Source organism: Ovis canadensis, chromosome 16 (genome assembly GCF_042477335.2).
Source record: "Ovis canadensis isolate MfBH-ARS-UI-01 breed Bighorn chromosome 16, ARS-UI_OviCan_v2, whole genome shotgun sequence".
Lineage (NCBI taxonomy): Eukaryota > Metazoa > Chordata > Mammalia > Artiodactyla > Bovidae > Ovis > Ovis canadensis.
In genome coordinates, this window is record NC_091260.1 from 79,111,034 (window position 1) to 79,123,926 (window position 12,893).

Consider the following 12,893-nt stretch of genomic DNA (forward strand, 5'->3'; position numbering starts at 1 on the left):
AAGAAAGTGTGCAGCAGCAAAGATCCAGCATGGGTGAAAATACGTAAATAAATTACATATATATATATAATCTCACCTTAAAGTTAAGGCTTCACTAAGTGAACCAAAGATATCATAAAAAAGGAAAATGTTATGGCATGCCTACAAAAACCTCAAAGAAGCACTTTCATTATCAGACAGGCGGAGCAAACCAACCTAACGTGCAAACATTCGTTTATGGTGCTCTCCTTGTCTACAAGGCAATGCGCTTGATCACAGGTCATTTTCTCTTTCTGTTCCTGAGTGTGGATGATTGATTTCAGCAGGCTAGTCGCACATAAGAATGTTTCTACTTCTGCAGACCCTGGTTTGAAAATGGGTCAAAAACCTCCACAGCATACATTTAATCTCCAGGTGGACTTGCAGTTTAAGTGAAAGTCAACACCAAGAGCAGCTGTCAAATATCTAAGAGTGGGAAGTAAATATGAGAGCCAACAGGCCACGAGATGGGCCTGGCTTCCTGCAGCAGGAGACTGTCCTCGTAGCCAACAGGGTGACTTCCATGAAATGCCATCTATCACAAGTTGAATGGTGTCCTCCCCAAAGATGTGTTCAAATCCTCACCCCTATACCTGGGCCAGCCAGCCAGTGAGTATTCAGTTGTGTCTGACTCTCTGCGACCCCATGGACTGGAGCTCACCAGGACAAATTCCTCTGTTCCATGGAATTCTCCAGGCAAGAATACTGGAGCAGGTTACCATGTCCTATTCCAGGGGATCTTACCAACCCAGGGATCGAACTCGCATCTCCTACACTGGCAGGTGGATTCTTTACCACTGAGCCACCTGGGAAGCCCCACCTGTGAATGTGACCATCTTTAAAATCAGGGTCTTTGCAAACATGGTCAAGTTAAGCAGGAATCATGAGTTTCCTAAGTCCAATATGATGGGTGGCCTTATAAGAATCAAAGAGACGCAGGTAGAAGAGTGCCATGAGATGATGGAGACAGATGTTGAAGAGGTGTGTCTACCATCCACAGAGTTTCCCAGCAGCCACGTGATGCTGGAAGGGGCAGGGAAGGAAGGGCCGGCCCCGGAGCCTTTGGGGGAACGTGACCCTGTCCATATCTTGATTTTGGACTTTATGCTCCAGAGCTGGGAGCCACTATTTGTCAACTGTGATGAGGCCTCTCTGGATAGGACCTGGCTATCAGGAAGGCTGCTCAGACAGGAAGAGCTGCTGTGCCGTGTGACGGCCCCGGGAATGCACAAAAGAGGGGACTGGGGGCCCCAGACGTGCTGCTGCTGATGTCTTCAGAAAAACAAAAATGATCCCTTCACCTAAAGGAATACAGGAGACTGATAACTTGCTTCCTCCTCTCCTAGCCATGTTCAAATTTTTCATGTGGTTTCCAACCATTCAGGAAAAGAAGGTCAAGTGTGTTGATAGCACCTCCACCCTTTGATCATGGGGAGGTCATCTTGCACACGGTGGGGAGGCGGCGGTGGTGGTGGTTTAGTTGCTAAGATGTGTCCAACTCTTGTGACCCCGTGGACTATAGCCCACCTGGTTCTTCTGTCCATGGAATTCTCCAGGCAAGAATACTGGAGTGGGTTGCCACTTCCTTCTCCAACGGGCGGTGGGCAGGGGATTTCAGCAAACCCAGTCCAAGCTGAAGCAGGCGGGCAGACCCTCCCTGCAGAGGTGTGTGTGTATGCGCGTGCAAGCCCACGCACACGCACGTGTATGTGCACTCAGCATACACACACGCCACTGTTAACAGTGAAACCTCCAACTCTGCAATGTACCACACAGCTTCCCTCCGATTGCTGGGAACCACCAACGAATGTCATTTTTAAATAATTCTCATCCAGGAGGCGGCTGTGTGGAACACATGTCAGCTGGGTGGGGATGATGGCAGCATGGGCTGAGAGGGGACCCAAATCGGGGGCGACATGAGCTGAATTAAAACTACCAGTGACGCCAGGTCTCCACACGTACTCAGGGCTGGGAGGGCAAAGCCACCAGCGTCTTCTCCACATTTTCCTTATTTCACCAGCGGCTGCTTCCAAACCATGTCAATGCCCAACCTCCAAACCTGCCACCCTTTCTCCAGCGGGTACGTTTTCCAGGCCACACGCTGCCAAATCATGCCTCTCTGATCCAAAGCAGAACCATCAGTCTGAAGTGGTGCCCTGGCCACTCAGGACAGTTCCACTTACTGAGCCTTTAAGAACTGGGTCTTTGGTAAACACAGAGTTTCTCAGACTCAGCCCTGGAGACACTCGGGCTGGGTGATCCTTAGAGATGCTGCTGGCCTGTGTGCTGTAGGCTATTTGTAGGGTTCACAGCAGCATCTCTGGCTTCTACACACTAGGTGACCCCTAACCAGGCTGTGACAGTCAGAGACACTGCCAGACTGGGAAATGTCCCTGGGAGTGAAACTGCTCCCAGTTGAGAACTACCGGGATCCCAGGTAAGACTGGCCTCTGGAGTCAGTCCCCCTGAGTTCAAATCTCCTGTCCCGCTCACTGCCCCCGAAGCCTGGCTGTGATCGAGGGACCGGTGCGGAAGTCTAGGTGCTGGGTGAGCTCAGGTACCACGGCGCCCACCCCACGGAGCTATGAAAAGATGGAACGGGTTTGTGGAGGGAAAGCACCCAGAACAGGGGCGGCACCTTCCAGACAACACCAGTGCTGGTGGCTCCGGCTCTGGGTTGTGTGCTGGCTGTCGATGGCTGAGAGCAGGACTCCACCCAAACGTGCGGGGAAGAACCAACTTCAGCAGAACGAGATCGGCCTTTGCCCTGGGCTCCTGGGAGCGGATCTCTTGGACCCCAGGAATGCCCCACCTGACAGGACTGTTTGCATCCCTGGAGGCTCTGGCCAGCAGACCGTCTGAGATGTGATTCAGGAAGGGGGCTCAGGGCCACACAGAGTCCGCTCTATCTGTAGCGGGGCTGAGACCCACAGCCAGCCATGCAGGGGCACACGATGAGTCCTAGGCAAAACCTGGGCACACGAGGCTCTGATGACCCTCCCAGGGAGGCGCTATTCCCCGCGCAGCTAGGAGGGCATGGCTGTTGTTGTCTCCAGATAGACCGGACAACAGACACTCCACACTCCGCAGTTCTCCTGAACACTCCCCTTGGCTGATGCTAAACTGTGTTCTTTAAGAAACCATGCGTGTGTGCTAAGTTGCTCCAGTCATATTTGACTCTTTGTGACCGTATGGACTGTAGCCCACCAGGCTCCTCTGTCCATGGGATTCTCCAGGCGAGAATACTGGAGTGGGTTGCCATGCCCTCCTCCAGGGGATCTTCCCCACCCAGGGATCGAACCCAGGTCTCTTACAGCTCCTGCATTGGCAGGCGGGCTCTTTACCTCTAGCACCACCTGGTCTCTTACAGCTCCTGCATTGGCAGGCGGGCTCTTTACCTCTAGCACCGCCTGGGAAATATGTAAACATGAGTATTAACAGCTTAAAAGGGTTCTGTAGGCCCTTCTGCAAGTTCTGAACCTCATGGGGGTCTTGGGATCCCCGAACTTGCCACTGTTTTCAGCAGTGAGGGGGGCCCCGTGTGGACTGTCCCCATCGGTGCACCCCAGCCACTCCTCACAACGGCACTGGGCGTGGAAGCATCCTCTCTCAGATCAAGCCTGGCGCTCACTCCCTCAAGCGCAGCGAGCCTACTAACACCTCTCGGAGGTCAGAACATCAGCGTTCATCAAGGGGCCTGCATCTGTGATGCTGACACCGAAAGACGCCAGAGAGACAACTTTGGGTTAACCAGGCAGAATAACCACATTTCAGGTCTCCTCCTGAACGATCGGGAATGCTGAGAAGGAGTTCAGACTCCAGCAGAGGAATGGGGCTCAAGTGGCCTCTTCTGTTTTTTTGGTTTTTTTTTTTCTTTCTTTCTTGCATTTAGAATTTTACCGGAGGGTCTGATGATGCGCACATGTCAGGAAGAAGAAATAAGACATTAACACTGGAATGAAGGAAATAAAGCTTCCTATTCATAGATGACATGGAGACTTACGGAGAAAAATCAAAGGGTGAGCGCCAATCACTTAGCTCAAGTAACTTCTCAGGTATTTGGACAACCAACAGGGACCTACTGTCCAGCACAGGGAGCTCTGCTCAATATTATATAAGAAGCTAAATGGGAAAATACTCTGAAAAAGAATATATACATACTCCCTCTCCTCCACCCTGGGTGCCCAGCTCAACTCTTCTCTTGCGTACCCCATCTCCTTCTAAGCGGGCGTATCCAGCCCCGTTTCTGTGCGTGTGTTCCGTCTCTCAGTTGTGTCCTCTGTGACCCCAAGGACTGTAGCCCACCAGGCTTCTCAGTCCACAGGATTTCCCAGACAATAATACTGGAATAGGTTGCCATTTCCTACTCCAGGGGATCTTCCTGACCCAGGGTCAAACCCGCATCTTCTGGGTGGCCTGCATTGGCAGGCGGACTCTTCACCACTAGCATCACCTGGGAAGCCCTTACTCAAGTGTGTGTGTGTGTGTGTGTGTGCGTGTGTGTGTGTGTGTGTGCGTGCGCGTGTGCGTGCGTTCATGCGTGTGTATGTGTTAGTTGCTCAGTCGTGTCTGTCTCTATGCAACCCCATGGACTGTAGCCCACCAGGCTCCTCCATCCATGGGATTCTCCAGGCAAGAATACCAAAGTGGGTTGTTATGCCCTCCTTCTATACTCCAACATAAAATACAAAGTTAAAAGAATAAATTAATTAGTTCAAAGTGGCGTTCTTCTGGCAAGAGGTGTGAGCAGCTGCACAGCGCAAGGCAAGTGGCCCCGAACGCTTGTGCCCCTAGAGGTCGTGGGGGAGGCCGGCCCCTCTGGCTGCCCCATCGACAGTGCTGAGGCTCCACGCAGGAGTCCACCCTGCCCAGGGTCCTGACGGCGTGAGGCCAGCAACCCTGACGTGGGTGGGGTCACGGGCAGAGGCCAAGGTGGAAAATCTCAGCACGAGGTTGTAAACAACAGCATCCAAGCTAGAGCCAAGAAACAGAGCCAACCAACAGCTGGGAAATCGACCTCAAGTAAACAGAAGACAAGTGAAAGTGAAAATGTCAGCCGCTTAGTTGTGTCTGACTCTGTGACCCCATGGGCTGTAGCCTGCCAGGTTTCCCTGTCCATGGGATTTCCCAGAAAAGAATACTGGAGTGGGTTGCCATTCCCATCTCCAGGGGATCTTCCTGAACCCGGGATCAAACTCTGGTTTCCTACAGTAGAAGCAGATTCTTTACTGCCTGAGCCACCCTAGCAAGTAAAATGACTCTGAAATAAGGATGTTTAAGGCACTCGAGCTCATCACTGACTCAACGGACATGACTTTGAGCAAACTCCAGGAGTTGGTGATGGACAGGGAAGCCTGGCGTGCTGCAGTCCACAGGGTCGCAAAGAGCCGGACATGACTGAGCGACTGAACAGCGAAGGAATGAAGATGCTTACAGAGATTTCTTAACGAACAGGCTGAGAGCAGCAATTAAACCCAAGCGTGCGTCGTAAAACCAGAAGATGAGTAAAAGCAGAAACGAGTGGACACACACACAAAGCCAACAGACAGACCCATCCACTAAGGGAAGGGAAAGACCAATCTACTAAGCCGAGTCCCGTGAAGGCAGCTCGGGGTGCCACCAACGGACAGCGCCTATAGGTGCAAAGATGCAACAGGGGCAGTCACATCCCACGGGGAAGGAGTTTACGTTCTCCGGAGACAGGGGTAGAGAGAGGGCTATGCAACACGCTCTGCAGACGGCCGTAAGTGCTGAGGAGAGACCAGAGAGGGTGGGGGTCTCCTGATGGGAGGGCAGCCAGGCACCTGGGGAGGCCACTTTGGGAAGGCCCCCAGATGACGTTAATGAAGGAAACGCACGAGTATCCACCAGTCACGACAGAGTGTGTCATTCACGTGAAAAAAGGAAGCTCAGAGAATTCTGAACAGAAGGAGTATTTGTCCTTCCAGACAGGAAAGTGAAAGTCACTCAGTCCTGTCCGACTCTTTGCGACCCCACGGACTGTACAGTCCACGGGATTCTCCAGGCCAGAATACTGGACTGGGTAGCCTTTCCCTTCTCCAGGGAATCTTCCCGACCCAGAAATCTAACCGAGGTCTCCTGCATTGCAGGTGGATTCTTTACCAACTGAGCTACGAGGGAAGCCTCCAGACAGGAAGGCTTCTTCGAAAGCTCCGTTGTTAAAAGGTGGCCGCGGTGCTAGGAAAGACCCGGGGTCCATGCCACAGACGGCAAAGGATGCTCTTAACCTGCTTCCTGCTTCTGTCCTCGTGCACTGGGGTGACGGTGGAGGGGCGGTGGACCACGTGTGCCACTGAGAGCAGTGGGTGAGGGTGTTCGTGGAGCAAATGGGGAGCAGAGGCGTGGGGGGGGGGGTGGCGCCCAGCGCTGCAAAAGGCTTGAGTGGAGGAACGAGGAGGAGACGCCAGGGGAGCCTCTCTGAGCATGGGAGCCTCTTCTGGGAGAGGGACAACATCGTCTCCATCTGAGCTCCCCATCTCAGCATCCTTTACACCAGAGAGACCAACCCGAGTTCACTCTGCCCAGCCTCTCCCTTCACAGAAGGAACTGAGGGTCAAAGATGAGGATGCTTTGTCTGAGATCACAGGACAGAATTCTCTGGAAACCCCATTCTTGGACTTCCCAAGGGCTCTGTTCAGCTCAGGCTCTTGACCTGGCACTTGAACTTTTTTTTTTTCTCTTTTTATTTTTCAAATTTTGAAAGTATGATAACACATTTACAGGAGACTTGAAAAATACAAAACAAGGGTACCCATAGTTCTACTAGATATTATAATTATTTTTTAAGTGGATAAATTAAGGTTTTTCAATATGACAGTCTCAATATGAAACTGTCAAAAATTAATAGAAGGAACAGACAGGAAAGCAGAAGGATATAGTAGGCCTGAAAAGCACTATGAACCATTTCAACATAATTAAGATTTACACAACGTTCGCACAACACTAGGGTACAGATTCTATTCAAGTTCCCATAGACTATAAACTAAGGACACAAAGGGAAGTCACTCAGTCATGTCCAACTCTTCGTGACCCCATGGAACGCAGCCTACCAGGGTCCTCTGTCTGTGGGATTCTCCAGGCAAGACTACTGGCCTGGGTTGCCATTTCCTTCTCCAAGGACACAAAACCAGGTGCAAAAACTGCATGGTCTAAAGGTATTGACATCAGACAGAGTCTGCTCTCTTTCCACTGTGGAATTACATTAGAGGTCAATATCAAAAGATAATTGGAAAGTAACACACATCGGCACTTGAATCCTTCTGTGTGTTCCAAGTTGAGTCTCTCTTCTCGGCCTCCCCAGTAACTCCGGGGAGTCTCCTAACGACTGTGGTTCCTGCACCTCTCCCTCCCCAGGCTCTTGGCCCCCAGCAGCTCAGCAACAGCCCTCTTGGCACTCAGCTTCCTCTCTCCCTCGATGGCAACAGAACCCCTTGGCATCAATTACAAACTTGAAGCTACTAACTAGGATACCCGCACCCGTGCCTGGAACCATCTGATCAACCAACCAGCAGACAAGAACCACGTGGCCCCAGCACAAGGGGAAAAGCCCATTGGACTACCGTCTCCTAAAGACCTAGCATCCCCCAGACATGGCCCTCTTCTAAACCAAGAGCCTCCCAGGCTCAGCATGAGGAACGGCAGGTCTCCCTGCTGCTATGACATCATCATGTTGACACCAAATCTGGAGATCCGGTCCCTGAGCAAAGAGTTCAAGTTCAGTCTTTGCAACTTCAAGGCACAGAGAGCGGTGCCCACTCCAGGGGGATTCCAGAACAACGGGAGACTCGAGGGGCTGGAGAAGGAAGTACAAAGGCGGGGTGCGAGTTGCAAAGGCAGCCTCAGCCATTGGAAACAGGTGACAAGGTGAGCCTGGGCGGCCCCTGACCGCCGGCAGGTCTGATGGGTTAAAATGGGCACCGGGTGACTTCACTCGGCAGAGCCCCGTGGGCCAGCTATTTCCGAAGATGGTCTTCTCAGCCTCTGTTTACAGGTTGGGGCCAGGTGTACAGAACCTGGTATGTCACAGATCAAAATACAGAAATTTTTGGACATCTTACCTGGTCCCAGGGAGAGACGGTGCCCCCAAAACACATGAACAAGTAGCCCATGGCCACGAGACAGATCCATATCACCAAAGAGAAGAGGCGCAGCAGCTTCTTAAACACCGACTCGATGCACACCAGGATGAAGATCGCAAAGAAAATCGCCAGGGCTGTCGGAACTGTGATTAAAAATGCCACGTGGTCTTCAACTTCCTAAGGGGAGGGGAAAAAACATCACAAAGGGACAATTTAGAAAGCTTGTGGCGCCCATGACTTGTTATTAATATCGAAATGTTATCAACATCAGTCAAGGTTTAAACAGGCCAGGTTTTAAGAGGGACTTCAGAAGTAGAAAAATTTGAACTTTCGAAAATTTAAGTTTCTCATTAACTTAAGAAATGTTTTTCTACATAAATAACCCAATACTGGGCTTCTCAGGTGGTGAAGTGGTAGAGAAGCCTCCTGCCAAGGCAAGAGAAGTAGGTTCAATCCCTGGGTTGGGAAGATCCCCTGGAGGATGGCAACCAACTCCAGTGTTCTTGCCTGGGAAATCCCACGTGTGCCAGCGGAGCCTCTCTGAGCATGGGAGCCTCTTCTGGGAGAGGGACAACATCGTCTCCATCTGAGCTCCCCATCTCAGCATCCTTTACACCACAGAGACCAACCCGAGTTCACAGAGGAGCCTGGAGGGCTGCGGTTCGTGGGATTGCAGAGTCGGACACAACTGAGTGAATGAGCACACGTGATCTAGGAATGGATATTTAAACTACACAAAACAGCCATGCCATCGAATGCAAATTTTCCCTGGTAAGTGAAAAAACGGATTTCATTCAAAAGTAAATGTGAGAACACAGAATGTAAGGACAAAATAAGGCAAACAACTTCAGACAATCAGATATGCTCTAATCATAGGAAATTAAGGCCTGCAAATGGTTTTGAAATGGCTTATTTTAAAAAAGAACTAAATACTATCTTGGATTCTAAAACTAGAAGCTTTTCTTTTAATGCATTGCAATTAATGTTTTAACAAGATCAAGGCTAATAGAAAAGGGTCAGAAAGTACTAAAAATAGAAGATGAGAGAGTGGGAAATATTTAGAAGACTGTGCCATTTAGCTAGCTTCCTTTTCCGCCTTTCTTGGGCTCTGGCAGCAAAAGGAAAATGGACATTATTAGCCTGTTACTAATGCATTTTTTAAAACTCTACATTTGCACACTAATAGTCATTTTCTATTCATCTCTATCTAGCCACATAACCCTTCAAACACACAATATTACAATTCCACACAATGCAATAAACCTAGCGTTTCCTCTGATTATCCAAGCCTGGATTTTAGGCTTTAGCTTCTCCAAATATTCTGCTGGAAACTTGCTCTGAACAGCACACGCCATGGGATGGAACACAGTGTAAAAGCTTTAATCTTCAGCTAATACATTTAGTTGATGAAATACTCAAAGGAGTTTCAACCAAAACAATCCATATAGCCAGGGCCCTAAGAACTTCTACTGAAGTTTCAGAATATTAACGCTTACAGTAGAGGGCTTCCCTGGTGGTTCAATGGTCAAGACTCTGCCCGCCCATGTAGGAGACATGGGTTCGATCTCTGATTTGGGAAGATCCCACATGCCAGAAGCCCGAGCACCACACTACTGAGGCCGCGCTCTAGAGCCTGGGAGCTGCAACTGTTGCAGCCCACGGGCCCCAGAGCCTGCGCTCCGCAAGGAGAGTGGCCACCACGATGAGAAGCCCAAACACTGCAGCCAGAGACGCGGCCCTGCTCGCGGCAACCAAGACTGAGCTCTGCCAAAAGTAAGAAAACAAGACAAAACTCAAAAGTTACAGTGCAACCTGGGACATACGGCGTAGGTCTTTCAAATACCAGAGCCTGGGGAAGCCCTCACCTTTTCTGGTGGGTACAGGGCTCACTCTGGGCCACGAGCATCTCTAACTTCACCCTGGAGATGCCCCGCCACCTCCTTCAGATATCCGGCCACTGACCACAGGGAGGCGGGCAGGGAGGCGGGCAGGAAGGCGGGTGAGGCACACCAGGCGGCAGGCCCAGGCTGACACCCAGGAGAAAGCAGGGGGCCCGGACCACCTTCAGCGCCTTCTCTTCCCTTTCCTCTCTCACAGTTACAGGTGTCGAGCAACAACTGTGAGAAAGCCAAGAGCGACAGCAATCACAGCAAGTGCTCACGTCAGTTGCTGCTGAGTTGCTCAACTGTGTCTGACTATGACCCCATGCACTGCAGCACACCAAGCTTCCCTGTCCTTCACCATCTACTTTGCTAAAACTCATGTCCTTGGAGTCGATGATGCCATCCCGCCATCTCATCCTCTATCGCCCCCTTCTCCTCCTGCCCTCAATCTTTCCCAGCATCAGGGTCTTTTCCAATGAGTCGGCTCTTCGCATCAAATGGTCAAAGTATTGGAGCTTCAGTCTCAGTCTTTCCAGTGAATATTCAGGGCTGATCGCCTTTAGGATGGACTGGTTTGATCTCCTTGCTGGCCAAGGGACTCTCAAGAGTCCTCTCCAGCACCACAGTTCGAAAGCATCAACTCTAACATGGCTATTTTTCTGCTAAGCACTCAGATACATTAAGGTCTTTTATTCTCACACCAGCCGTATGAGTGCAGGCACGGTTGCCTGCACAGGTGAGAAAATGCAGGCCTCTGAATGGGAAGGAGGCACCAGGGTTGTGGGGCTGATTGGGAGAGAACGGGGCTTCACCCAGGGGATGGTCTGTGTTGCCATCACAGCAGAGCCCTGTGCCCTGTGTGCATAAACGATGCATGAGCCCCGGTGTAGCCAGTTCCCCAGTGGCCAAAAGAATGTTTCCAGAACAGCCAGAAGACAGAAGGGCCCAGTGGGATGTTCTCACAACCTCCCTCTCCTACTATTTCTGTCCACGATTAAGTGCCTTCTTGTACTTTGACCTTCAGACACAGGTTCCAATCATTACGAAAGGTTGTCTGGGATCCACCCACACCCCAGTGCTCACCAGCACCCAATGCTCCCCAGCACCCACTGCTCCCCAGTCCGTGCCCTGATCCACGGACCAGGGCACACAGGGATACAGCAGCCTGTCTTCTGAGGACGTCTCACTCAAGGTCGTGGTTGCTGCACACACAGAGCCGTGAAAACGTGATTTTACTTTAAACTTCCCCAAATGAAGTTAACTGAGCTGCAAACAGAAAGCCAGCCAGTAGAGAAGCAGGACAGCTGCCTTCCTGCTGTGGATTTTCCATCATTTCATTAACCCCGTTGGAAAGCAACAACCGTTGACTGTATTGGCTTCAGTTATCCAGAAAGGAAGAAAGTGGTGTGAAAACCTGCGTGACTGTCAAGTGAAAAGTGTGAGTCACTCAGTCATGTCTGAGTCTTTGCGATCCCACAGACTGTAGCCCGCTAGGCTCCTCTGTCCCAGGAAATCTCTAGGCAAGAATACCACAGTGGGTTGACATTTCCTTCTCTGGGGCGTCGTCCCTACCCAGGGATCGAACTCAGGTCTCCTGCATTGCATTACCGTCTGAGACAGCAGGGAAGCCCATCAAGTGAAAATCAGTAGCTAAAGGCACAGAGAAGCTGTGACCTGTGACCTGTGTCCTTATGGGAAGAGGAGGATGAAGTATACAGCCCATAGCCGCTTTCCTTGCATTTCTCTGCTCAAAGATCCAACCGTGAACAAGGGAAAGACCCAATGCCTTGGTGAGCCAGGAACATTATATAATAAGATTTGATATGGGTTTGGGGTTTAAATACTGGCAGCTCTCTCTTTTTTTTCACCATCAGGGTCTTGATCCCAGACAGCCCACTAGTCTGGGCTGCAGGGTGACCTCTCCACTAGGCACAGTGGACATTGGTCCCCTAATATTTTTAGGGCCCCACAGAAATGCTTTATTTCCTTCAAAATCAGAACAACAAAAGACCCAAGCTTCTAGTCTCAAAGGATACATACACCTCCATGCTCACCCAGCGTCAACTAGGACTGTGAATGTACGTTTAGGGAAGAAGGGCAGACAAAGGCCTCTCCATCCTAAAAGGACCCGAGGGCGTCCAGTATCCCTGCTTACCGGATGCATGGCATTGCCTGGGTCACCCCACGCCCCGGAGAAGGACTCCCCTCAGCTTTGAAGTCCTGTCCCCAACCCAGGCAGGGAGGCCCGTTCCCAGATGGCCTGTGGCTTCAGACAGTCAGTCTCTGCTCACAAGGCCAGTGGCCCCTGACCACTGCAAAACCTGAGCCCTCTGAAGAATCCGGGCTCTTCCAGAAAGAGAACAGCTGTCAATTTATTCTGCGTTTGCCTTTTGAACCTTAACTCCAAACAAGTGTTAATATGGACTGCTCTACTAAATAGAATCTTTTGTAAAGGGGGGGGGGGGGGGGCAAAGGGAAAAAAAAAAACAGTAGCATATTCATTAAAAATGTATAAGCTTATAAACCACATTCTTTCCTAGCCCTGCATTTGGATCATGCATTTTTCTTAAGGCGAGTAAGTAAATGAAACAGCGAAACACCCTCAGACCTTGAATTACACACCCTCCCCCCCCTTATTCCAGCCCCAGTGGACAGGAAGGAGAACGAAGCCGCAGCAGCCCACCCGTGGCTACTCTTTTATGAAATAGCTGAGTTTTCAAAATTCAGTGTATAAAACAAATAAGAGCAGCTGAAAATAAAGTGAACGAAAACAGTGAAAACACTGTAGATCTAAATTAAATATGTTTATGCAGCCCAACCCCTCCTCCCTTCATGGAAATAAAAAATGTACCACGGTACACAAACTAAATAAAATGTACAGAAATGCCTTTAA

General features: G+C 50.5%; 1 protein-coding gene across 1 annotated transcript in view; it reads right to left on the reverse strand.

Moving 5' to 3' along the window:
* ADCY2 (adenylate cyclase 2) overlaps window positions 1-12,893 on the reverse strand; it is a 463,502-nt gene that overhangs the window by 434,108 nt on the left and 16,501 nt on the right. The window contains exon 2 of the mRNA XM_069556147.1: window positions 8,097-8,294. Within this exon, the coding sequence (XP_069412248.1) occupies window positions 8,097-8,294 (198 nt within the window). The remainder of the gene's footprint in view (window positions 1-8,096; window positions 8,295-12,893) is intronic.